Below are 23,944 nucleotides of genomic sequence, written 5' to 3'. Positions count from 1 at the left end.
ATTTGGAGGATAATTCTTTGGAGAAGTTAGATGTATGAGGGCACTTTAGAAAGTTCATAGAAAAAATAGAATTGAAAGACAGTATGAGTCTTTCCATGAACTTTATGAAGCACCCTCGGATGTTCTTGTGTTATAAATCAGATCTGTGTTTATTTTGCATTTGTATTTTCCCATTCTAAAATCCCACCGCCCTAATGCAACCACTCTGGGTAGTTTTTTTCCTCATGCATCTTTCACACACAGTGTTGATGGTGTCTGTGTAGTTTTATGTCCTCTGGTTTTCACTTAGCCTTCTTTCATCAGTGTGCTGATGTTTCTGTGTGCTGTTCTTAGCCCTCAGCTCTAAAGGCTGGAAAATAGAGACCGTAGTTCACTTCACTCCTCTGCAGTTGCTGAACATTTAGGTCATTCCAGCATTTTAACCTTATAGATAATGTCTCTAAAGATGTCTTTGCTTGAAGTTTTTTTCCCCTTTTGGATTTTTCTCCCAGGGATAGAGTCCTCAGAGTGAAAAAAAATTTCTCAGTTAAAGGGTGTTTGGTTCTCTGGGGTGTTTTTTGCATTTTTTGTTGTTGTTTAGTTTTGGTTTTGGAGGGGGGTTTTTAATATACTTTTAAAAACTGCTTTGCAAAGGACTCTCCAAGTTGATGTAAACACCAATGAGTGCTAGTTTTTCCATATTCTCAGGAGCACTGGGTATTTTAATTTTTCTACAATGAATTCTGCTAATGTAATAGATGAAGAATGGTCAATTTAGAATGAACTTCTGTAAGCACTACTGATAATGATTCCTGCCATCCTCAATTTTTTAATCCTTGCCACACGCTTACTGTCCTTTCTAGCAGCAGAGAGGGGTTGCATTGGACTGCTGTAGGAGCTGGGACTCCACCCGGTTCCTTTCATTTTGTCCTTCTTTTCAGGTCCCTGCTACTAAGCCTCAGCCTCAGCACTAGCACCTGCCCCTGCAACATACAGTTGCTGATGGCCCAACCTAGGGCTCCAATTCTGGGACCATTCAGGGCTGTGTCTTCTGCTTACCCTGGGAAAATATTCTATATTATAATATGCCCGCAGTGCATCCCAAAATCCAGAGGCAGAACAGTGCAATGGAGAGAGCATTAGCTTTGCACACAGACAGGCGTGAGTCCTGGCCGCCCATTGGGCAAAGTAAGCAAGCACTCTTGAGCCTCAGTCTCCACTGCAAAATGGGGGGTAATAACACATATTTTGCAGAACTTGGGGGATGATTAGAAATAATATGCTGAATGCAGTACCTGACATAGATGGTAGCTCTTATGGTCTGTGGCCCAGAGGACATATATACTTTTCCTCAACTCATCACCCTGTAGTTGAGGCAGTTCCACCCACTGGGGCAGAGCACTGGACTTGGGTCATGAGGACCTTAGAAAGTGAAAGGAAACTGACCTCATTAATCACTCTTGGGTGTTCCAGGGGAGCCAGCAGCCCTCTAATCAATTCAGACACCTGTATACTCAGCACCTGCCATGTGCAAGATTGTTATGCTTTATACTGGAACTCAAAAATAGAAGTGGCACAATCTCTGCCCCCGGGGAACACACAGTTTACTTTAAGAGATGAATGGGCAAACAGACCATTACAAAAACGCATGATAAACAGGAGGATAGAGAAAGGCATACACAGTGCCCCGAGAAGGGTGCATGTGGTGGGCACAAGCAGGGGAGGCATTGGGAAGCCTTTCCAGAAGAGCAGTGTTTGCATTTGTGATAGGCCCTGAGGGATAGCAATGGTATTCACCCTGTTCTTATGAAAGGTGCCAGTGCTATTGGACTGCCTCAGACCTCCATGGAGTGAGGCAGATGAAGGGCAGTGGGGATGGTGGGTGGTGGTCAGGGTGCTTCCCCAGGCTCCTGCTGTGGCCTGCTCCTGCATCGCCCTCCCTCACATCTGGGCCTGTCTTTCTCCCCATCAGCAGGGACCCTGGGTGCAAGGGGCACAAGTTTGCACACAGTGGCCTGGCCTGCCAGCTGCCCCAGCCCTGCGAGGCAGATGAGGGGCTGGGCGAGGAAGAGGATAGCAGCTCTGAGCAAAGCTCCTGCACCTCGTCCTCCACACACCAGAGAGATGGGAAGTTCTGTGACTGCTGCTACTGTGAGTTCTTCGGCCACAATGCGGTGAGTGAGCCTGCCCAGGCCAGAGGGGGCTGGGGGCCAGCCAAGGTGAGCAAAAGGAGCACCTTGTTCTCCCCAGAGACCCCCTTGCTCACAGTGGTAATCACCATGCTGGGACCCTGTGAGTCCTCACACCAGCGTCTGTTCGCTTGATCCTCACAGCACATTTGTGAGGTGGGTTTTTTTGTTTTGTTTTTTTAACATTTTGTTATCTTTGCTCTTCTCGTGGTTTCTCTTAAGATTGACTTTTTTTCCTTAGGCAAAAGGAAAGGAAGTGGCAGAAAGCTATGATTCTGATGAGTATGTATACGTGTGTAATCCCAGAGAAGTGAACGCTTGTGCGTGATGAAGGCAGAGTGGAAGCAGAAAGGCTCTCAGTTCCCCAAGTGTGACAGCCAGCCGAGGGACAGGCCGTGAGCACAGATGGCGCCAGGAAGGAGGCTCAGATCAGAGTACATGCTGTCTCTGGACAGGGGGAGAAAGCAGTTCAGAAGTCTCATAAGGTGAAGAGGAAAGGGCTGCCGGTTAGGGTAGAGCAGTTGAGGATGGAAGAAATGAAAGTAATTAAATTGCTAGTCACCTTTGAGCTAGGAGTTATTATCCTTGTTTTAGAGACGACAAAATTGAGGCTCACAAAGACTCAGTGACTCGCCCAAGGTCATACAGCTTCCAAGTGATGAAGTCCAGGCTCAAACCTGCTTTCCTGGCTCCCCAGCCACTGTTCACCCAGCTCTGCCCTATTCCCTCCCACGCCCTTCACCCACCACTGCCTTGCTCTGGAGCCTGGCTGAGGGTGAAGCCATTTGGCCTTGGTGGCTGATGGTAGAAAGAACAGTTGTCTCGCTTCTCACCACATACTTGGTGCCAGCGGGTGGGAGTGCTATGGGCCTCCCAGGCCCCCGGTGTAATGTCAGCACCTCCCCCTCCCCCAGCCACCCGCTGCCCCGACGAGTCGGAATTATACTGAGATCCGGGAGAAGCTCCGCTCAAGGCTGACCAGGCGGAAAGAGGAGCTGCCCATGAAGGGGGGCGCCCTGGGCGGGATCCCTGGGGAGCCCGCCGTGGACCACCGAGATGTGGATGAGCTGCTGGAATTCATCAACAGCACGGAGCCCAAAGTCCCCAACAGCGCCAGGGCCGCCAAGCGGGCCCGGCACAAGCTGAAAAAGAAGGTGGGTGTGGGGGGGAACCCAGCTCTGCCGCCTCTTCTCCCTGAGGAATCCCTCACCCCAACCCCCAAGACTCCTGGGGCATGAATGGTGCTGCTGGCTGCCAGAGGTTTTGGCACGGCTCACTGCTCTGGGAACATCTGGATAAGTTTGGGAGGCATCAGGGTCAGGGAGCCTGGGGGCAAATGATTGGAGGAAAAAATATGTCCTGGCCTCAGAAGCTGCTTGCTGAATTCCTCCAAGTCAAGGACTTGCTTCAGTCAGTCATTTATTCATTCAGTAAACACTTCTACAAATACTGGGAGCCTAAGGGTTATGCAGTTCAATTCTCACCTGGGAGAAGCTCAGTCCATTGGGAGACTGACTCAAAACTGAGCAGGGACATTAGCATGTGACAAGTACTGGGATGAGAGTTTGAAATGGCTTCACAAGAGGCTGACTCGTGATCTGAGTCATAGGGAGTGAGTACCATTCATCAGGCGGGCCTTCCCAGCAGGGGGCATAGCACATTCCACAGCAGCTTGGTACAGCTAAAACTTAGAAGAGAGGCAGGACAGACAGTGGAGGTGAGGGAAGGCCTCACAGGACCTGCTGAAGAGCTTTGACTTTATCCTGCAGATAAGGGGAAGTCACTGGAAGGTTTTAATCAAAGAATGTACTTGGTCAGGTCTACATTCTAAGATTATGGTATGGCAATATGGAAGGTAGATTGGAGCAGTGATACTCCAGGCAGGAAAACGTTGAGTTTGATACCTCAGGCAGGAAATGATGGGCCATGGGGGAGGTATTGACGGGGGCCAGAGCACAAGAGAGATTTTCAGAGGAAGCAGAAGTGACAGGCCTTGGTAAACTGATGGCAGGACAGAGAGATGGAGCCAGAGATGTCTCCCAGGTGTTTGCTTAGTGACCCGCAAGATGGTGGTGCCTTTCACTGAGCCAGGATGAGATTTGCAGAAGACAATGAATTCGGTTGGGACATGTTGACTTGGAGTTTCCCATGAGACATCCAAGTGGAGACGGAGGTGCGGGCTAACAGTTGCCAGCACAGAGATGTAATTGAAGCCTTGGGAATGAACCAGTCCTTGGGGCTGAGGATAGAACCCAGTGAGCTATTCCTGGGCAGCTCTGCCACCAGATGAGCCCCAGGGTTTGATGGCTTGTCCCTGTGGCTTCATTATCTCTTCACCCACCTACTCCCAACTGCCTCTGCACAGTACTACACTCAGGAGTCCAGCATCCGAAGAGATTTGGGTTTGACAACCAGCTAGTTCCAGTTCCTGGGTGGTCAAACAGCCCTAGTGCTCTGGAAAGCAGAAGTGATTCTCCATCTTTTTCCAGCATAAAGGACAACCAGGATTCTTCTCCTGCAACCTGAAGTAGTGAGCCAAGGGGTCCCACCACTGCCTTCAGAAAATGGCCAGCACCTTCTTTCTCCCATCCAGAGTTAACCAGCCAGAAGTGTTCCGTGGGCTGCAGTGGTCTTTCTGGCTTTTCCTGGCCTCTTACAGCTGTAGTCCCCAGTTAGGTCCCCAGAGAGCACACTTGGCATTTCCTGGGCCTGATTGTTTTCCTAAATCTGTGTGCCTGGACATCCCTTCTTCTTCACTGGTAATGCTGTCTTCTCTCTCCTTTACTTCCTGACAGACTTTATTTCCAAACTCAGTTCAGATGTTTCCTCCTTTACAGACTTCCTTGGGGACCTTCCTCCACTTTGCTCCCACCACATCTTGTGCATCTCTAGGCTGCCATTTATCATGCTCTACTTAATCATTCCAAAGCTTACTGCACAGCTACTGTCTGTCAGGCCCGGTCTCAAGGCCAGGGTGTAGACTGAACCACCAGCCCTGCCTTTCCAGACAGAGTCATGGGGCCGCTGGCAGGGACAGACATGTACACAGACAGTGGCAGTGTCACGTGATAGGTGTCTTTGGTCATTATCTATTTGTACAGCAGCCTCCTCCCTGAAGTCCCTCCACCTCCTGGACTTTACTATGATCTGGCTGTCCACCAAAACACTGATGGCTGCTCATTTTCTTCACCTCAGGCGATAGATAAAGCCAAGTGTCTTTCTGTTCCCTTATCCCACTTCCAGACCATGACTCTCACTTTCATGTGTTAATCCTTGCTCCTTTTGAAACTGTGCCCCTGGCTCTGCCATCTATAAAGCATCCCACCACCACCCTACCCCCCACTCCTTCATCCACCAAAGACTGACACCTGCCCCTTCTCTTCTTCCCAGGCCAATCTATTACTTACTCCCTCGAATTGAGTATCACTGAGTCTTGGTAAGAGAGGGAGCAAGTTGACCCATCCATCATTCACTCACTCTCCTACCAGTACTCTCCATTCCTTGCCCATCGCCTGTCACACCCACTCAGAGAAACTGCAGTCCTGGATCTAACTCAGCCTGCTCTCACCTTCTACACCTCAGGAAAGCACATGACGGAGTCTGTCTGTGGCACCCTAGCCCTGTGGTCTCCTGCTTGCTAGAGGCCCCCCCTCCGTTGCCTGGCAGGCCTCTTGCAGTGCCCTAGTCTTCTTGCTGCTCATTACTTCTGTTCACCACACCCCATTGTCAGACCCATTCTTCTCAAACCTCCAGGCCTTCCCCAGCTACACCTTGTTTTTTGTTTTCCTTTTTGTCTTTTTTACTGACCGGTAACGGGATCGCAACCCTCGGTGTCGCGCCCATACCGGGGACCGGCAGTGGGATCGCAACCCTCGGTGTTGCGCCCGCACTGCGCTCAGCCAGTGAGCGGGAACCGGTCTCCACATGGGATCCGAACCCTCGGCGGGAGCGCCGCCGCACTCCCAAGCGGCACACTCTCCAGTGCGCCACTGGGCCGGCCCTACACCTTGTTTTTTTTGGCAAATAACCTCACTTCCCGTTTCAACAAGGAAAAAAGCCATTGGACAGGCATTCTCTTTTCATGTCACTATTTCACCCGCAAACTTAACTTTCTTCCCTGCTGTGAGAGAAGAGTTCTCTCTTTTCCCATCTGAGGCCCATCCAGTCCTGTCTTGCTTGCCCAGTCCAGGTCAGGCTTCCTGTTCTGGAGCTCTGGCCTCTCCTCTAGGCTGTTTCCCATCAACATCTCACTGTGCCCACTACTTTCTCTTTTTTTGAAAGCAAACTGTTATTTCAGCCTCTATCCTCTTTCTCCCCCACCTCTTTCTTCCCATCATGTCATCACATCCATATTTGTTCAAAAATGATGTCTGTTCACTCTCTTCTCTTGTCACTCACTGCATGCTGCTGTCCACTCACATCCTCCACAGTCACCAGTGACTTCTTTGTTACTAAGTTCACATTATACTCTCCTGTTCCCATCTTATTTGTCCACTAAGCAACATTTGACATTTTGTGTTTGTTCTCCTTTTAAATATTGTCTTTGGCTCCTCCATCCTCAGCCAAGCAGGGCCAGGGAAAGGGCAGTGGGAACACCATGTTCACCAGATTTCTCACTTACCTCTCTGACCTCTTTTCTGTCTCCTTTGTGAGCTCCTCTTCCTCTTCCTGACCCTCCCTCTTGAGGACATCTCCAGAGAAAGGGAAGCCTTCCAGATAGTGTTTCCTCCCTGCACTGCACATTTATGTCTCCTACTGCTACGGGGCACCTCCTCATGGACGTCCCACAGGTACCTCAACCTCAGCACATCCAAAATTGGCTAGTTGTCTTTCTCCAAAGAGGCCTGCTCTTCCTTCTCTGTTGTCTGTCTAGTTAATGGCACCATCATCCACCCTGTTGCCTGAACCAGAACCCTGGGTGCTGTCCTGAGCGAGTGCCTCATAGTGACCGAGAGCAGCGGGCCTTGGAATTGGACCTCAGTTTGAAGCTCGGCTCTGCCACACTTGCTGTATGACCTTGGGCAAATCACTTAACCTCTAAGCCTCAGTTTCTTCGTCCATAAAATGAGAATAACAGTAGAACCTAAGTCATAGGTTGTTGCGAGGATGAAATGGAGTGATGGATGGAAAGGTTGGGCAGAGTGCCTGGCACATGTGAGCACTCGGTCAGTGGGAGCTGCTATAGCAGCTGCAGTGGTCGTTGGTGTTGTTTTCCCACTTGTCTTGTTCTCTCTCCACCCCTGCTGTACGGCCAAGCCACCCATCACCAAAAGTCCTATCCATGCTTAACCCAGTCCACTTCTCTCCACCATACCACTGCTTTAAAAGCCTTCTGTGGGTGCACACTGCCCTCCCCACCCATCACCAAAAGTCCTATCCATGCTTAACCCAGTCCACTTCTCTCCACCATACCACCACTGCTTTAAAAGCCTTCTGTGGGTGCACACTGCCCTCAGGATCAAACCCAGACCTTAGCAGGCCTACAGGGCTCTTTGTGATCCATCCCCTGCTTAGCTTGCCAGCTTCATCTCTCAGCCTTTCCTTTCTGGCCTTCCAGCCCACTCCCATCACCCTCAACCCCTCAAATAATCTGGGCTCCAGTTATGCCTCTGAATGGCTTGCATTCCCTAAAGATGCTGTGTTTCCCATTTCCCAGCCTTTACACTTGTTATTCCTTCTGCCTAGAAAATGTTTGTCTTACTTTGTCCGGGATAACGCCTCTCACCCTTCAGTGCTCACTGCAGGTAGATACTGCCTTCTCTGGGAAGCACTCCCTGATGGCCCAGACTGGGTTAGGAGCACTTCCTCTAGGTTCGCAGAGCACCCTGTTCTTTCTTCCCTTTAGCATTTGTCACTGTCACTCTGAATTAAACAGCCTGTTTGCATGTCTATCTTGCCTAGCAGACTAAAATCAGCGAAGCAGAGACTGGGTCTTATGCACGGCTGGACTCCCAGAGCCTCACCCACTGCCTCAGAGTCTGATGATCAGTAAATTGTTGTCAAATGGCATTGAAAAACAGGAACATCTGAAGGCCATACCTGGGCTGGGTGTACTGTCCCAACTCTGCCACTTACCTGTCATGTAACATTGAGCCAGTTTCTTATACTTTCCAAAGTCGAGGTTCCTCCTCTATAAATTGAGGATCACGATGCAACAAGGGCAGTTGTGACAATTAAATGAGACCACATATGGAAAGTACCAGGCTTATGGTACATAGCAGAAAACGTGCATTTCTGTGCTTTCTCCTCTTGCTACCAAAGTGTACATGGTTCCATGTCACTCCCACCACACCAGTAGTTTTCAGGCATTTTTGTTTAGCAACAAGACTTTTTTCTGTGAATAAAATCTTCCATGGAATTCCAGTCTATAACAAATAAAAGCAAAGCTATGATGGTGAAGGGTCCTTCAGTCCATCGTCCATTTCCATGGCCTGTGAACTCCACACATAGCTAGAAACACTGCTCTGGACTGAGCTGCTGCTCACCTGAGCACCAAGGTGCCGAGGCCCAGCCTCAGCACACAGGGAAAGAGACTCGACACAAACCCTCTCAGCTGTCCACATAGCTCATAACAACCCTGTGAAGGTACAGGTACTTTCTCTCCCTAATATACAATTGGGGAAAATAAGGTTCAGAGAGAATAAGCGATTTGTCCAAGGTCCCACAGGGACAATTGACCTTATTCATTTGTGGAGCCAGTGTTCAAAAAAGATGAGGGAATAAAGGCCTGCCCGCTGGGGCACAAGGAGACCCTCTTTAAGTCGACTCTGAGGTGATGGCAAGCCCTTTTCTTTCCCCAGTTTCCTTTTCCTGTTTCTCCCCTACATTCCCAAATCAACTGGAAATACATGAGATGATGGGAGTCATGTGGCGCACCATCACCACCTCCTTGCCAAGGCTTTGGCATCTCCCTCCAGTCCCCCTCTGAAGGCTGTGTTGGCCTGCTGGTGCCTTGAGAGTGGGTGGAGGAGTGGGAGTGGCTCAGAGCCCACAAACTCATTTAGATTCTCTAGGTCTGTCAAAGCTGATTGACAGGGTCTGGCCTCTCAGCTTTCCAGTCCTCACCTGGGCAAAGGGCTGCTTTTACATCTCGTAGTGAGGGCCTGGCATGGTGCCTGTGGTATGTCATTGGGCACACTTTAGGTATGGCCTTGATTACTTGAGGTCCACTGAGCAGTGAGTGGCCTTTCTACAGGAGCATGGTCTTCTTCAGTAATACCCATACACAGCTTCAGGAGAGCACATGCATTCCCAGCCACCCAGAGCAGTCTCATCTACCATGGTGGTCTCACAGCCCCCAAATTGTCCTTCTTGTAAGACCCCCCCATAACATCATGGCTCCCCCCCCAACAGAGTTGAGAAGAATGCTTCTCTAGTAACCATCTTCCTCACATGCACCCCCACTTCGGTCTTCACTCCAGAATCATTGTCCCCATTTTGCAGGTGAGTCCACTGAGACCCAACAAGTGAATGAACTGCTCAAGCTCACACAAACTCCGTCCTAGGAGGCAAGATCCTACCCCTGTGAACCAGCCGCCTTAGGCGCTAGGACTGACATTGGGGCTCTGGATGAACAGGCTGAAAACCCCACCCTCTTTGGGTGTAACTGTACCTCCACCCCCAGGACATGTACCTAATTGCCTTTCATCCTGAGTCCTGCAGGGTGGGTGTGCAGGCAACAATTGTGAGGCTCTGCTCCTGGAAAGTCAGTGGCAAAGCTGGGCCCCAGGCTGATGTGTCAGGTGTCATGTTGTGCCTGGCAGCTGACAGGCCCCTGCTGAAACTGCCTCTTGTATTGGCAGGAAAAGGAGAAGGCCCAGTTGGCAGCAGAAATGCTGAAGCAGGCGAATCGTGTTTCTGGAAGCCGCGAGCCCAGGCCTGCCAGGGAGAGGCTCTTGGAATGGCCTGACCGGGAACTGGATCGGGTCAACAGCTTCCTAAGCAGCCGTCTGCAGGAGATCAAGAACACCGTCAAGGACTCCATCCGTGCCAGCTTCAGTGTATGTGAGCTCAGCATGGACAGCAATGGCTTCTCTAAGCAGGGGGCTGCTGAGCCCGAGCCCCAGAATCTACCCCCCTCAAACCTCAATGGCTCCTCAGAGCAACAGCCTGACATCAACCTTGACTTGTCCCCTTTGACTTTGGGCTCCCCTCAGAACCACACGTTACAAGCTCCAGGCGAGCCAGCCCCACTGTGGGCAGAAATGAGAGGCCCCCACTCACCATGGACAGAGGTGAGGGGCCCCCCTCCTGGTATTATCCCGGAGAATGGGCTAGTGAGGAGACTCAACACTGTGCCCAACCTGTCGCGGGTGATCTGGGTCAAGACACCCAATCCAGGCAACCCCAGCTCTGAGGAGCCAAGCTCAAAGGAGGTCCCCCGTTGCAAGCAGGAGGTGCCTGAGCCTGTGGCTTCAGGTCGGAAGCCACGGAAAGGCAAGAGACAGGGCAGTCAGGCCAAGAAGAGTGAGGCAAGCCCAGCCCCCCGGCCCCCAGCTAGCCAAGAGGCACCCAGTGCTAAGGGCCAGACTGTTGGCCCCAAGCAGCCAGGCAAGGTCCCAGAGCCTCCCAAAATTGGCAGCTGTGCTGAGGTTGGAGAGGGGAGCTGGAGGAGCCAGCCAGGACCAGGTTGGGCTGGCAGCCCCAAAACTGAGAAGGAAAAGGGCAGCTCCTGGCGAAACTGGCCAGGCGAGGCCAAGGCACGGCCTCTGGAGCAGGAGTCTGTGCAGCCCTCGGGCCCAGCAAGGCCACAGAGCTTGCCCCAGGGCAAGGGCCGTAGCCGCCGCAGCCGCAACAAGCAAGAGAAGTCGGCCGCCTCCTTGGGTGAGTGCACCAGGAACTGCGTGACTGACCCCCAACCCCAGCCAGGCCACGGGGTGGAGGGCAGTCCTTATGTGGGCAGCGCTGCCCCCACAGCATGATCCCAGAGGTCTGGCCATGGGCACTGAGCCCTCCTGGCTGTGTCTTCCTAGACGATGTGTTCCTGCCCAAGGACATGGATGGGGTGGAGATGGATGAAACTGACCGCGAGGTGGAGTACTTCAAGAGGTAGGTGGGGGCTGCCTGTTTTCCCACTCACAGGGAACTTCAGGTCGAGCCCCATGTTATGCTTGGGCCTCAGAAAGGCCTGCTCCCACAACCCTGGCCCCTTGGGGAGCCTTGCCATTTCCCCAGGCCCTCTCCCACCAGCCTGTCCGCTGGATCTCAGGGAGCTGCTTGGCTGGGTTGAGCATCTGTGAAGGCGCAAGGGACAGGGAGAAAGGCACGTGAGACCCCAGGAACCAGGCCTTTTTCCAGCTTTGTTTATTCACTGGCACTTCCTTAGCTCTGCCTGGACTGAGCTCTGGGGACAGAGGCAAACTAAGTATACGCTTAGACAGGAGTCTAGACAGCTATAACATATAGCATTGTGATAGATGCCATGCCATTAGTGGAGCAAGGGCACGATGTGGCTGTTGGGAGGGAAGCTAGAAAGGGGGGCTTCACACCAAAGTGAGGGGTGGGGCAGGCCAGGAGGCCTTCCTGGGAGAGGTGGTAACTAAGCTGAAACCTGGAGAATGAGTTGGTCAGGTTGAAAAGGTGTTTGTCACAGTGTGGCCAGTATGTACAAACGTTTGAGGGTAAAAGAAGCAGCATACTTAGGGTACAGAAGCCAGCGCAATACAGCCAGAGTAAGACATGAAGCAAGGAGGGAACTTGTGTCCTAAGGCAGTCTCGCTCTCTTCTTACATTGTCCCCTGGGCTCATGAGCAGTGGTTACTGGGCCCCATCCAGGAAGCCCCCAAACCAGCAAAGCTTCTATGCCTGTTAGACCCCAGCACCTGGGAGCCAGAGAGGCTGTGCAGAGCCAACCTGGTTTCTTAGTGACCTGGACACAGTGTCTAGAAAAGGCATCCAGCGAGGAAGGGAGGGAAGCTCTGATTGAGCTTCTCCTGTGTCTCCTAAACCCAACAGGTTCTGTTTGGATTCTGCAAAGCAAACTCGTCAGAAGGTTGCTGTGAACTGGACCAACTTTAGCCTCAAGAAAACTACTCCCAGCACATTTCAGTGAGGTATAGAGACCCCAAGTGTTATATGCACCCCCTCTCCCTGTGCTCTGCCACCTTCTGTGCCCTCACCAGACCGTTCTGCTCTCTAGGGCACAGGGAGTTGGGCTTTAGGCTTGGTAGTCCTGGCCCCTACAACCACACAGCCAGCTCCAGTCTCCAAAGGTCTAGGCCCCATCTCTTCTCCTGCGGCCACTTACCCCTGGGCCTCTGTTCTTCTATCACTCCTCCCTGGGCCAGGCCCTTCTTGAGCCCTCCTGCCCATGCTTCTGAAAGGCCCCTTCCTGGACTGCCATCCCCTGGAGTATCACCACCAGGGCTCTACTTCTCTTACCAGCTGCATCCCAAAGTGCCCAGGCAGCAGTAGGCCCCATGGGGCTGCTCCCACACCTGATATTATCAGGCCTCAGGGTTGAATCCCGCTGGCCTGGCTCCTCAATGCAGGCTACCAAGGAGCTTCCCAGCTGAAGTAATGTGAGAAGGGGCTGGCCACAAGGGAGGGAGCATTGAGGAGGCAGACAAGCTAGACCAGGGCCTTGCAGGTTATTTAGTCATGGAGGAATTGATAGGGACTCTCCCTAAACAGGACAAGTTCCATGAGCAAACTGAAAATGACCTGGTCCTGAAAGTGACTTGGCCCCCAGATGACTGCCCTCTCCTCCCAGTCTACACAGGTCCTTTTGTCTGAAGTATTGAGGTGTTAGATGGTGATCTGGACTGGGAACAGAAGACTGGAGAAGACATTGAGCTGGGAACCCTGTACAGAAGAGAAGGGCAGTAGCAGGCAGGCCTTGGTGCTGGGCTTGGGGCCTACTGGCAGTGCAGTTCCATATCTCAGCCCTGAGCTGTGTCCCTGGGGTCAGGCCTTTTCTGTCTGGCGACCGTATAGCTGCCCTCAAGGCACAGTGGGAGGCTGGAGCAGGTGGACTAGACTCATCAACTCCCTCTCCACACCCACCTCCACCCCCTGTGGATGTCCACACCTGCCTTCCTCCTCTTTCTAGTGCCAAAGCAGCTCCTCTCTGGGCTGAGGCAGCAGACTTCCTGAACCCCCAGCTCCCCAGAGGCATCCGAGAGAGCCTGAAGCCAGGGTAGCCTTCGGTGCTGGGGCTTCCTGTGGCACACTTGCCCTGCCCCGGAGTAGGAAGACTGTTTTCTTCAGAGTCCCCTCAGCCCTCCTCCCCTCTGAGGGGGCCGAGCTCCCTGATCCTTTGCCAAACCGAAATGTCCAAACCCCCAGGAGTGTCTTCCAAGGCCGGGGTGCCTTCCCACTTCTCTCCTCCACCTCCACAGGAACCAGGAGTAGCAGAAACCCAGGCACTTAATCTCTTGTACCTAGTGAGAGAAAAAAGGGTCACATCTCCCACAAGCCCAATTCCACTGTCATCTGGGAAACCAAATCCAGCCATCTTCTCCCACTCCCACCTCTTGACCCTTTCCAATCTTGGCTGGTCTCTTTTCCAAGACAGGAAATCCCACCCCTCCCTTTGACCCTCTCTACCCTCCTCTGGGCAGGATTGGGAACCCCGAGGGCGTGGCCCAGGTTATGCACCTGGAGCTTAAGGCAGGAGCATTAGTGCACAGCTGCCCTCCCCCAGTACCTGCTGATGACAGGAGAACAAATGCCAGAGGCTGGGGTCTTAGCCCTTTCCTGGAAGGACGTGCTACAGCAGGGGTCCTTGGCTCCTCAAGGATTGTTCCCACATTTGACAGGACTCTGTCCACCAACAGGGTCTTAACCATCATCCTCTACTGGAAATGATCCAAGGATCATGTTCAATGTTTTCAGCCCAGGGAACAAAAATAGCACCAGGGGGATCCAGAGTTGGTGTCCCAGAGTTGGCATAGGAAGGCTGAGGTGTGGGCTCTACTGGAAATGATCCAAGGATCATGTTCAATGTTTTCAGCCCAGGGAACAAAAATAGCACCGGGGGATCCAGAGTTGGGGTCCCAGAGTTGGCATAGGAAGGCTGAGGTGTGGGCCGTTCGTTGCTCACTGTGATCTTGCTCTTTTGTTCTTTCTCAGGCCCTGCCCAGGTTGAACTTCCTTAGGGTATCCTGAGACCCTGACTGTAGCTGAAGGCCTACGGTTCTCCCTCTGTGTGCCCCACCCACCTGCCCAGACCCTCGCTGCTCCCCACTGTCCCGGACCAACCAAAAGCTAAACGGATGCCGTGCTGTGCTGGGGACCTTCAGGACCGCAGCAGAGCCGCTTCCTGGTGCTACACAGCCTCCACACTCAGAGCCCGGGACTGGGCTGGCCTGTGGGCCGGGGGCTGATGGTACTGCTGGCCCAACACTGCTCTCTGTGTTCGTTTTTTTGTTTGTTTGTTTTGTTTTTATTTTTATTTTTTTCAATTCTTTACTTTTGATACTGTGAAGATCTTTCATGCCGAAAGATAAAGCAACATTTGGACACAGAGTTGTGTATTTTTGATTTGCTGTTCTGAGCAGGGAATAAGGGTGAGGGATGCCCTCAGTCACTTGGGATCTGCCTTAGTCACTAACTTAATTGAGCATGTTTGGCATAGCTTCCACTTAATCCTTGCAGAAATCCTAAGTGGGACTGTTATCCCATTTTACAGATGAGGAAACTAAAGCTAAGGCAGAAACATGACTCAGCTGGACTCAGTCTGGCTGACTAGGGTTGAGCACTGTATGACTCTGGCACGTGTGCCCTTTCCTCCTGGTGGGAGGACTCTGGTATGTGAGCTTGGAGTAGCCTCTTCCCTACGCTGTTTCCCCTTTGCACAATGGGTGAGTCGAAGGGGTTGGACTTGGTGTCTGTGCATCTGGATGTGAGAAAGCCTAAGAAAGGCCCTGAGGCCTTTATGGACTGTGCACCTGCATCCTGGGCTGTGGAGGCTCCTCACACAGACTTTATGTAGTCAGGGAACATGGGGATAAGTTGAGTTTTTTATAAATTAGATCTGATTTTCCAGTGGAAATGGGACGTGTAGGCTAAGGGACTTGAGAGTTAAGAGGATAATGAACCCCTCTGTATAGTCAAGCAAACTACCTCATGCCCCCCAAATGGATCTGGTTTTTGAACTCAGATTTTTTTTTTTTCTTTTTTCTGACCGGTAAGGGGATCGCAACCCTTGGCACGATGTGGTCTGCACCACGCTCAGCCAGTGAGCGCACCGGCCATTCCTATGTAAGATCCGAACCCGTGGCCTTGGCTACCAGCACCACATTCTCCCGAGTGAGCCACGGGGCCGGCCCTGAACTTAGATTTTAATACTCGTATAGTGGGTTTGCTAAAAATACCTCACTCACACTTGTGTCCAAACTCCTTGCCCCCAATGTAGTTTTCTCTACTAAAGTCAACTCTTACCTTGAGCTTATGTGGGGAGTGCCCTGTCTGGAGGCTGTCCCCTCCGGGTTGAGCCCCACCATGGGACTGGTGGTGAGTGCCAGCTTCCTCTTCTAAAGAAGGGAAACCAACAGTATTGACCACAAGCTTACAATTCTTAGGCCCTGGCCTTTCCCAATCCCCAAGGACGTGTGGATGCTTCCTGTGAAACCTTTCTCTGCATACTTATTAGCTGTGTTCCTCTCCCCCTCCTACTCTTGCACTGGGCTCCTGCCCTGCAGTTGAATTGGCACAGCCATCTAAAATTCTGCTTCATCATTCAAAACTACAAGTCTGATCAAGCAGTCCATTTACCTACACAGAGAGAGAGACTTCCGTGAGCAGCATGCAGGGTCCTTTGTGCTTGGACCCCTGCCTCCAGCATTCATTTCAGCCATGCTGGAAGACCTCAGTCTCCAGTTAGGCCCCGCACCCTTGGGTCTCCTGACTTTTGCTCACATTCTGCCCTCTTCCCAGATTAACCTTCCTTCATGAATTCCTGCTTATCCTTCACATCCCCACTGAGGCCATTTTGCTATGAAAAGCATGAGAATCAGTTTGCCCTGCCTTTGTGATACTTCCAAAAGTGGTATTATCTTGTTTATCTTAGATATTTCTCCTTTACCTTAAGACCTATTACCTGTATATATTTCGGTCTCCTCCCACACCAGGTGTGTCTTGTTCATCCGTCTGCTTCGGCACTGTGCACAATGCCCAGCACATACTCATATTAAACATACAACGAAGGAAAGAACAGCTCTAACCATGTCATTCCTCTTTAAAAGTCCCCAACGAGGGCCGGCCCGGTGGCGCACTGCTACAGTGCGCCGTTTGGGAGTGCGGTGGCGCTCCCGCCGAGGGTTCGGATCCCACATACAGATCGGCCGCTCACTGGCTGAGCGAGGTGCGGGCGCAGCACTGAGGGTTGCGATCCCGTTGCCGGTCCCGGTCCGGTACGGGCGCGACACTGAGGGTTGCGATCCCGTTGCCGGTTACGAAAAAAGACAAAAAGGAAAATAAATAAATAAAAGTCCCCAACGAAGTTGAAATGACTGCCTCTGACAGTCAGGACCACCGTGTTCTGGGCCCAATCTCCTTTTCCAGCCTTAACTCTGGCTATCCCCACTTCACACCAGCCACAGTGATCTCTGTGTTCCCTGAGGAATCTTGCACATGGACAGACTTAATTTCTGCAGCGCCCTCGAACTTCCCTGGAAACTCAGATCCAGTGCCGCCTCCTGGAAGCAGCCTCTGATTCTCCAGTTAGTCACTCAGAGCTCTATCACAACATTTACAGTAATAATCGTTTGCGTTTGTACAGGGCCTCACCGTTAAAAACCACTGTCATCAGTATTTTATTTATCCCTCGCCACTCTGAACACAGGTGTTGTCTCACACCCATGGGACGCCAGTCAGAGCAGTGCGTGTTGACTCATTTATTCCGCAAGCCCCACTCTGCCCCGCAGCCCTGGGCAGGGACGGAGACACGGCACTATCCCAGCTTGCCCGGAGCTCCTAGCCACTAGAGGGCGCAGCGTCCGCCGGCGGGGACGTGCCGATGACGTCATGCTCTGGGCGAGGCTGCGCATCAGCGTTCTCCACGCGGGGCGCCTCCCTCTTCCACCCGGCTTGGTTTGCCCCTCTAGCGCACGCTCCAGATCCTCTAGTGTCCCACCATGCCTTGCCTGAGTCTTTCGTCGTCAGCCCTGGCAACAGCGGCGCAACCACCCACAGAAGGCATGGACGCCGCGCCGCACGACAGCAGCTGAGGAGCACATTTGTCCCTCGGCGCGATCCGGCGCTCCGAGGTCGTCGCTAGGCGCCGACGTCCGCTTCTTCACATCCGATTGGGTCGCACTTTACTTGAGGCGGGGTTGGGCCTTGGCGCGCATGCGTGCGGCGAAGGATGGAGGAGTCGGAGCCCGAACGGAAGGTGGCAGCGAGGCTGGGGTCCGCGCGGGCTGGGGCGGGAGTGAAGGCGGGGGGTCCGAGCCTGACTCGTGTGTATCTGCAGCGGGCTCGCGCCGACGAGGCGACGGCAGGAGGAAGCCGTTCCGAGGCCGAGGATGAGGACGACGAGGACTATGTGCCCTATGTGCCGTTGCGACAGCGCCGGCAACTACTGGTGAGGGGCCCGGGTCGGAGGAGGAATGGGGTTGTGACCACCGGGTCGCAGTGGGATGGGGGTGGCCCCGGCCTGCGGGAGGAGGGGGGCGATCTGAGGAGTGAATGTCAGTACACGGGAGCGTGGCCTCCAGTCAGACGAGGGATTGGCGACCTGATCTGAGGGATAGGGCAGCTCTGTGCTTTGGGGCGCAGGACCGTCTTCCAAAAGCCAGCATCCTGATGCAGGCCGCCTGGGCCCGATGCCCCACTCTGTCTTGAGCTTGACTCTGAGGGTCACTGGTGGAACCTCAGCTCCAGAAGCTGCTGCAGCGGAGACGCAAGGGAGCTGCGGAGGAGGAGCAGCAGGACAGCGGCAGCGAGACCCGGGTAGATGAGGACGACATCCCGCTGGGCCCTCAGTCCAACGTCAGCCTCCTGGATCAGCACCAACACCTCAAGGAGAAGGCCGAGGGTGAGCTGAGCAGCACCGCCTGGGAGGGCGGGGAGACGCCAAGCCTGGCCCACTGTGTTGGTGTCTCTTTGACGTCTTCTTCTTTTCTCAGCCCGCAAGGAGTCTGCCAAGGAGAAGCAGCTGAAGGAAGAAGAGAAAATCCTGGAGAGTGTGGCTGAGGGACGAGGTATGGTTGTAGCCAGGGCAGTGAGGAGGTGGACTGAACCTCCTTCCCCCATGTCAGGCATGTCATATCTCAAGGAGTCTGGCCTCTCAGAAGCAGGAGCTAGCCCTGAGCCATGTCTCTCTCCTTAGCCTTGATGTCAGTGAAGGAGATGGCCAAGGGCATCACATATGACGACCCAATCAAAACCAGGTATGTCTTTCCAGTCTGTGCAATTGCTCCTTACTTAGAATGACGTGTGGCTGAGATTAGCAGGGACACCCCAAGGCTAGCTGTGCCCAGAGCCTCTCTTGATCCCTACTACCCACCCACAGTTGGACACCACCTCGATATGTCCTGAGCATGTCTGAAGAGCGGCACGAGCGAGTACGGAAGAAGTACCACATTCTGGTGGAGGGAGATGGTATCCCGCCGCCCATCAAAAGCTTCAAGGAAATGAAGTTTCCTGCAGGTACCTGGGAACTAGGAGAGACAACACACTTTCATAAGCAAACACCTATGAGGTTGTGTCCCCCACTAGGCTCAGCGGCGTCAGCCCTGGGTCCAGCCAGTGGGAATGGAGAGATTTAAGGAGGGATCTCGTTAGGCTCCTTTTTCAGCTGCCCCAGCTGTATGTGTTCACTATATTCTGTCATCAAGGAGCGTCAGTGGAAAGTGATTCTCAGATTAGACAGACCTGGGTGCAAATCCTGGCTCCACCTATCCCACAGGCCTTGGACACATCTCTCTCTTTTTATACCCCCTGCTCTCTCTCTCTCAGCCTCAGTTTCATCCTTTGTAAATTTTGAGGCTAGTGGCAATTTTGCAGGTTTGGGGGCTCTGATAAAGAACTTGTGAAACGTGAGAATGATGCCTGGGTTGTTTTCCTTAGCCATCCTGAGAGGCCTGAAGAAGAAAGGCATCCACCACCCAACGCCCATTCAGATCCAGGGCATCCCCACCATGTGAGTGTGGACAGTGGACCTGGGGTCTCTGAGAAGGGCTGTGACAGGGAGGACCAATGGCTAAGTGTCCAATTGGTGAGGCACACTCACCGGGCTGTCCTCTCCTAACAGTCTGTCCGGCCGTGACATGATAGGCATCGCCTTCACGGGTTCAGGCAAGACGCTGGTTTTCACGTTGCCTGTCATCATGTTCTGCCTGGAACAAGAGAAGAGATTACCTTTCTCCAAGCGTGAGGGGCCCTATGGACTCATCATCTGCCCCTCGGTAAAATGGGCTAGCCTAGAGGACGGGGCAGAGATTGGGGCCACCTTCTGGTGCCAACCTTGTCCCTGTGCCTACAGCGGGAGCTAGCTCGGCAGACCCATGGCATCCTGGAGTATTACTGCCACCTGCTGCAGGAGGACAGCTCTCCACTCCTGCGCTGTGCTCTCTGCATTGGGGGCATGTCTGTCAAAGAGCAGATGGAGACTATCCGACAGTGAGTACTGGTACCCCCTATCCCATGGGCCTCCCCAAAGCTCCTAGAGAAGCTAAAGGATCCTTTAGTTTCGTCATTCCACAGACCCTCGCAGAACCCTGAGGTGGGCCCAGCCCTCAAGAATTTCCCAGTCTAGTGGGGATGTTGGTGGGTGGGGCAGAGGGATGTGGTCAGGTACTGTGGGAGTGCAGCACATGGAATAGGCCACCCTGCTGGAGCATCTGCGATGTAGGAGGTCACAGACATGTTTGTAGGGAAGGTGATGTTTGAATTTTGAAGATGAGTAGTCCAGGTACAGAGGTGGAGGGCCCAGGATGTCCAGGAAGGTCAGAGACATTCAGTATAATTAGTCAAGGAGACTGAGGTGCTGGGGCAGGGCTGGATCCTAGTGGCACCTGTGCCCTTTCAACACAGTGCAGTCCACTACAGATATGCCAGATGCCCTGGACCAGGCCCTGCAGACAGGCCAGACCCCATCCCTGTTTCTGAGGCATTCTCAGTGTCAGCGAAGATGCAGGCACAAGAGATGAAGTCAGCATACCAGGAAAAGGAGCCCATAGAAGCCTACAAAGGGGCCATAGGAGCACAAAGGGAAACCTCTCTGGAGATTCAGGACAGCCCTTCTGCGTGAGAGCAGTGACCCAGGAGGAGAGGAAGGGTGTGTCAGGCCAAGTGGTGGCTGGAAGGCTTAGGCTCTTCCAGGAAAGGACATGTGCTTTTAGTGCAGGGTGGTGTGAGTAATGAGGAGGGGAGAAGAGACAGGAAGGAGGTCAGAGAGCAGAACAGAGGCAGAGGGTGGCCTCTAGGTAGGTGATAAGCAGGTGGCCCCAACCTGAGTCTCCTCCATCCCCAGTGGTGTGCACATGATGGTGGCCACCCCTGGGCGCCTCATGGATCTGCTGCAGAAGAAGATGGTCAGCCTAGACATCTGTCGCTACCTGGCCCTAGATGAGGCTGACCGCATGATTGACATGGGCTTCGAGGGTGACATCCGCACCATCTTCTCCTACTTCAAGGTGCCCGCCTCCTGCCTGGCCAGGGCACTCCTGCACCACCCTGTCCCCATGCACAGCACATTTAAGTGTGGAGGACCCTAAGCCCCTGCCCTGCCTGACCCTCTGCTCCTACTTCAGGGAGGCTGCGTCCCAGCTGCTTGGCTTCCCCAGACTGCATCCTCCATATGCCCTCAGCCCAGCCCCACCTATCTCTGCATGCCCTCAGTCCCAGCCCACACCCTTCCTCAGGGCCAGCGGCAGACTCTACTCTTCAGTGCTACCATGCCAAAGAAGATTCAGAACTTTGCCAAGAGTGCCCTGGTAAAGCCTGTCACCATCAACGTGGGGCGCGCCGGGGCCGCCAGCCTGGATGTCATCCAGGTAGGTAGGCACTCCCTATGGACCAAGTCTCTCACCTATGAGGGCTGGATCTGGCAGGGCTCCCTTGAAGTTGATTGGAGCAGAGGGTTCACTTTGTGGGCACTGGGGGTTTCATTCAAAGCCCCTGGCCCTTAGCCAGAGCCATTCTTAGGCCCTGCTGGCAGGATGCTCTCAGCCCAGATTAGGGGCCCAGCCTATGTGGCACAGTCATGGCTGATGAGCCTAACCTCCTGTGTGTCAGGAAGTGGAATATGTGAAGGAAGAGGCCAAGATGGTATACCTGCTTGAGTGCCTGCAGAAGACACCCCCACCTGTGAGTGCTGCCAGGCCAGGCTGGTACCAGGGTCCCCAGGATGAGGGAGAGGGTGGTCGGGACAGCATGCTGGGGGAAGGTTGGGGGATGCCCAGACAGAGTCAGCCCCCCTGACTCAAGTTGGCTTTCCCGGACAGGTCCTCATCTTTGCAGAGAAGAAGGCAGACGTCGACGCCATCCACGAATACCTGCTGCTCAAGGGGGTTGAGGCTGTGGCCATCCATGGGGGCAAAGGTCAGGGTGGTGCATGCATTGGCATGGACCCTGCTTCCATGGCAGTCCCTCACCTCCTCCCTTGCCCTGCCTGGCCGGCCTACTGCTACTCCCTGAACTCCTACTGTAGCTTTAACAGCTCTTTCCTGACCATCCCCAGACCAGGAGGAAAGGACCAAGGCCATTGAGGCATTCCGGGAAGGCAAGAAGGATGTCCTAGTGGCCACAGATGTAGCGTCCAAGGGCCTGGACTTCCCTGCCATCCAACATGTCATCAATTACGACATGCCCGAGGAGATCGAGAACTATGGTCGGAGGCTGGGGGGCCATGGGTATGGGCTAGGTGGGGGAAGGGTCAGGCAGGGCCCCTATCCCTTTGGCAGTGAGCCAGAGGCTCTGTCCCTCCCCCTGCAGTGCACCGGATCGGCCGCACTGGGCGTTCCGGAAACACAGGCATCGCCACCACCTTCATCAACAAAGCCTGTGGTGAGTCTTTTGCCAGAGCCACCTCAGCTGTTCCCTGGGTCCTCCACTCGTGGCCACCAACTTCTGGCTGCAGGACCCAGGGTGGGGCCTGATGATTCTTCACTACCCCCCACCCCCAGACGAATCAGTGCTAATGGACCTCAAAGCCCTGTTGCTGGAAGCCAAGCAGAAGGTGCCACCTGTGTTGCAAGTGCTACACTGTGGGGACGAGTCCATGCTGGACATCAGAGGTGACTGTGGAGTGGAAGGCACAAGTCCCCAGGGTGGGGTAGGGGGGCAGGGGAGGCAAGAAGGCGGGAACACCACAAAACAAGTCTATGCTGTCTGCACATCAGTGGACTGGGAGGACCTAATGGGGCCCAAGGTCCAAGCCGTGGATCCTGGCCCTCCGACCTTTCTGACCCCCGCCCCCATTCCTCTAGGAGAGCGTGGCTGCGCCTTCTGCGGGGGCCTGGGTCATCGGATCACCAACTGCCCCAAACTTGAGGCTATGCAGACCAAGCAGGTCAGCAACATTGGCCGTAAGGACTACCTGGCACACAGCTCCATGGACTTTTGAGTCTTCTGTCTTCCCTCCGTCTCTCCAAGAGGCCTCAGTGCCCGGGATTCCAGCCACCATACACATACACACCAGCCCCCTGGACAAGAAGCCAGCATCCTCGGCCCAGCTGGCCTGGGCTGGACCAGGCTGGGCCTGGCTACCTGTTCCCTTTGCCCCCCAGAATTACTATTTTTGCTCCCCTTCACCCCTGCTACCATTAAAGCACAAGCCTCTCTATCTCAGCCCCAGCCCTGCCTCTGTGTTTTGCCTGTGCTGACCCCTGAGTCCTGGGCAGGCCTCAACCTCTGACCTCCAGAGACCCTCTGAGGCAAGTCATTGGCATCTCCTGTCACCACTGCCAACACCCAGCCTGCTGGCACTTGGCTGTGGAAGGAGCTGCCTCACTGGTGCCCCTCTCTGGGGACTCAGGTGTCTCTTCTGGGCTGCCTGGATTTCTGACTCAAGGAAGGACCACATTGGTGGGCAAGGGGAAATGGTGGGGTTCTTTGGTTTCCCTGGCTGGTTGTCATAACCCCCAGCCTTCTTCTTCCTGTCAGTTATATGAAGCTCTGGGGGCTTCTCCTGGGGCCCCTTGGGAGGCAACTTCCTCCCCAGGCTCCTCGCCCACTGCCTGCCTGCATGGGCTCTTGGTAGGAAACTGTCAGCTCCATTCACTGAGGCAGTGGCAGATGCCACAGGGACTGCTGCTCAGGCCAGAGGCGCCACTGATCTCGCTCTGTGCCCTGCTCATTGGTGGGCCACGAGGACCCAGACAATTCAGGTGGACACCTGCCTGGGAAGCTCACAGGTTAGTGGGAGAGAGAGACTCAAATGTGAACAAACATGTAAGGCAGTCACAGGACTGCTGGCAGTTGAACTAGAGTTTCAGCATCTGGCAAGAGGTGGGCAAAGGAACGGCACTGGCAGTGGCTGTGGGTCACCCAGTTCCTCTGTGCCAAGAACTTGCTGTGTAAGGCCACATGCTTATCCCAGGGGGACAGCAGTTGCTCAAGCCATGTTTGTTGCTTAGTGTGTGGCCTTGGGCAAGTTACTTAATTTCTCTCAGCTTTGATTTCCTCATTGTTGAGATGGCAATGAGAACAGAGAGGACGTGGTGTCTGAGGCTGGTGGAACTCATAGCTGCCCAGGCCACAGCAGGCACAGAGCCAAGTGCCAGGGGGCCCTTAGAAAACACGTCCTGGGGCCGGCCCGGTGGCGCACTGGATAGTGCGCCGCTTGGGAAGCGCGGCGGCGCTCCCGTCCGAGGGTTCGGATCCCACAT

The 23,944-nt window shown here is 53.8% G+C and overlaps 2 protein-coding genes across 8 annotated transcripts in view; both read left to right on the top strand.

Annotated features, from left to right (window-relative positions):
• FAM193B (family with sequence similarity 193, member B) overlaps positions 1–14,636 on the top strand; it is a 32,070-nt gene extending 17,434 nt beyond the window's left edge. For 3 of the 5 annotated variants that reach the window (XM_008570901.1, XM_008570899.1, XM_008570897.1), the window contains 6 exons: positions 1,952–2,153; positions 3,083–3,322; positions 9,971–10,991; positions 11,141–11,216; positions 12,123–12,220; positions 14,241–14,636. In XM_008570901.1, the coding sequence (XP_008569123.1) occupies positions 1,952–2,153; positions 3,083–3,322; positions 9,971–10,991; positions 11,141–11,216; positions 12,123–12,219 (1,636 nt within the window). In that variant the 3' untranslated portion in view covers position 12,220; positions 14,241–14,636. The remainder of the gene's footprint in view (positions 1–1,951; positions 2,154–3,082; positions 3,323–9,970; positions 10,992–11,140; positions 11,217–12,122; positions 12,221–14,240) is intronic. The other 2 variants (XM_008570898.1, XM_008570900.1) reach the window with 2 other exon arrangements.
• Positions 14,637–17,383: 2,747 nt separating this feature from the next.
• DDX41 (DEAD (Asp-Glu-Ala-Asp) box polypeptide 41) lies at positions 17,384–22,910 on the top strand. Of its 3 annotated transcripts, XM_008570894.1 has the most exons (17): positions 17,414–17,502; positions 17,584–17,694; positions 17,988–18,147; positions 18,239–18,313; positions 18,442–18,502; positions 18,625–18,761; positions 19,182–19,254; positions 19,366–19,519; positions 19,597–19,733; positions 20,587–20,749; positions 20,978–21,109; positions 21,351–21,422; positions 21,560–21,656; positions 21,796–21,945; positions 22,050–22,121; positions 22,241–22,351; positions 22,544–22,910. In XM_008570894.1, the coding sequence occupies exons 1-17, from the start codon at positions 17,476–17,478 to the stop codon at positions 22,678–22,680; spliced, it is 1,869 nt and encodes a 622-aa protein (XP_008569116.1). In that variant the 5' UTR covers positions 17,414–17,475; the 3' UTR covers positions 22,681–22,910. The 3 variants fall into 3 exon arrangements, with proteins under 3 accessions (XP_008569118.1, XP_008569117.1, XP_008569116.1); XM_008570896.1 differs by lacking the exon at positions 22,544–22,910 and having other exon boundaries at positions 17,384–17,502; positions 21,796–21,967; positions 22,241–22,332; XM_008570895.1 differs by lacking the exon at positions 21,796–21,945 and having other exon boundaries at positions 17,406–17,502.
• The last annotated feature ends 1,034 nt before the right edge of the window (positions 22,911–23,944 follow it).

This window comes from Galeopterus variegatus, unplaced genomic scaffold (genome assembly GCF_000696425.1).
Source record: "Galeopterus variegatus unplaced genomic scaffold, G_variegatus-3.0.2 Scaffold641, whole genome shotgun sequence".
NCBI classification, from domain to species: Eukaryota; Metazoa; Chordata; class Mammalia; order Dermoptera; family Cynocephalidae; genus Galeopterus; species Galeopterus variegatus.
This window is presented reverse-complemented; position numbering and strand designations above follow the sequence as displayed.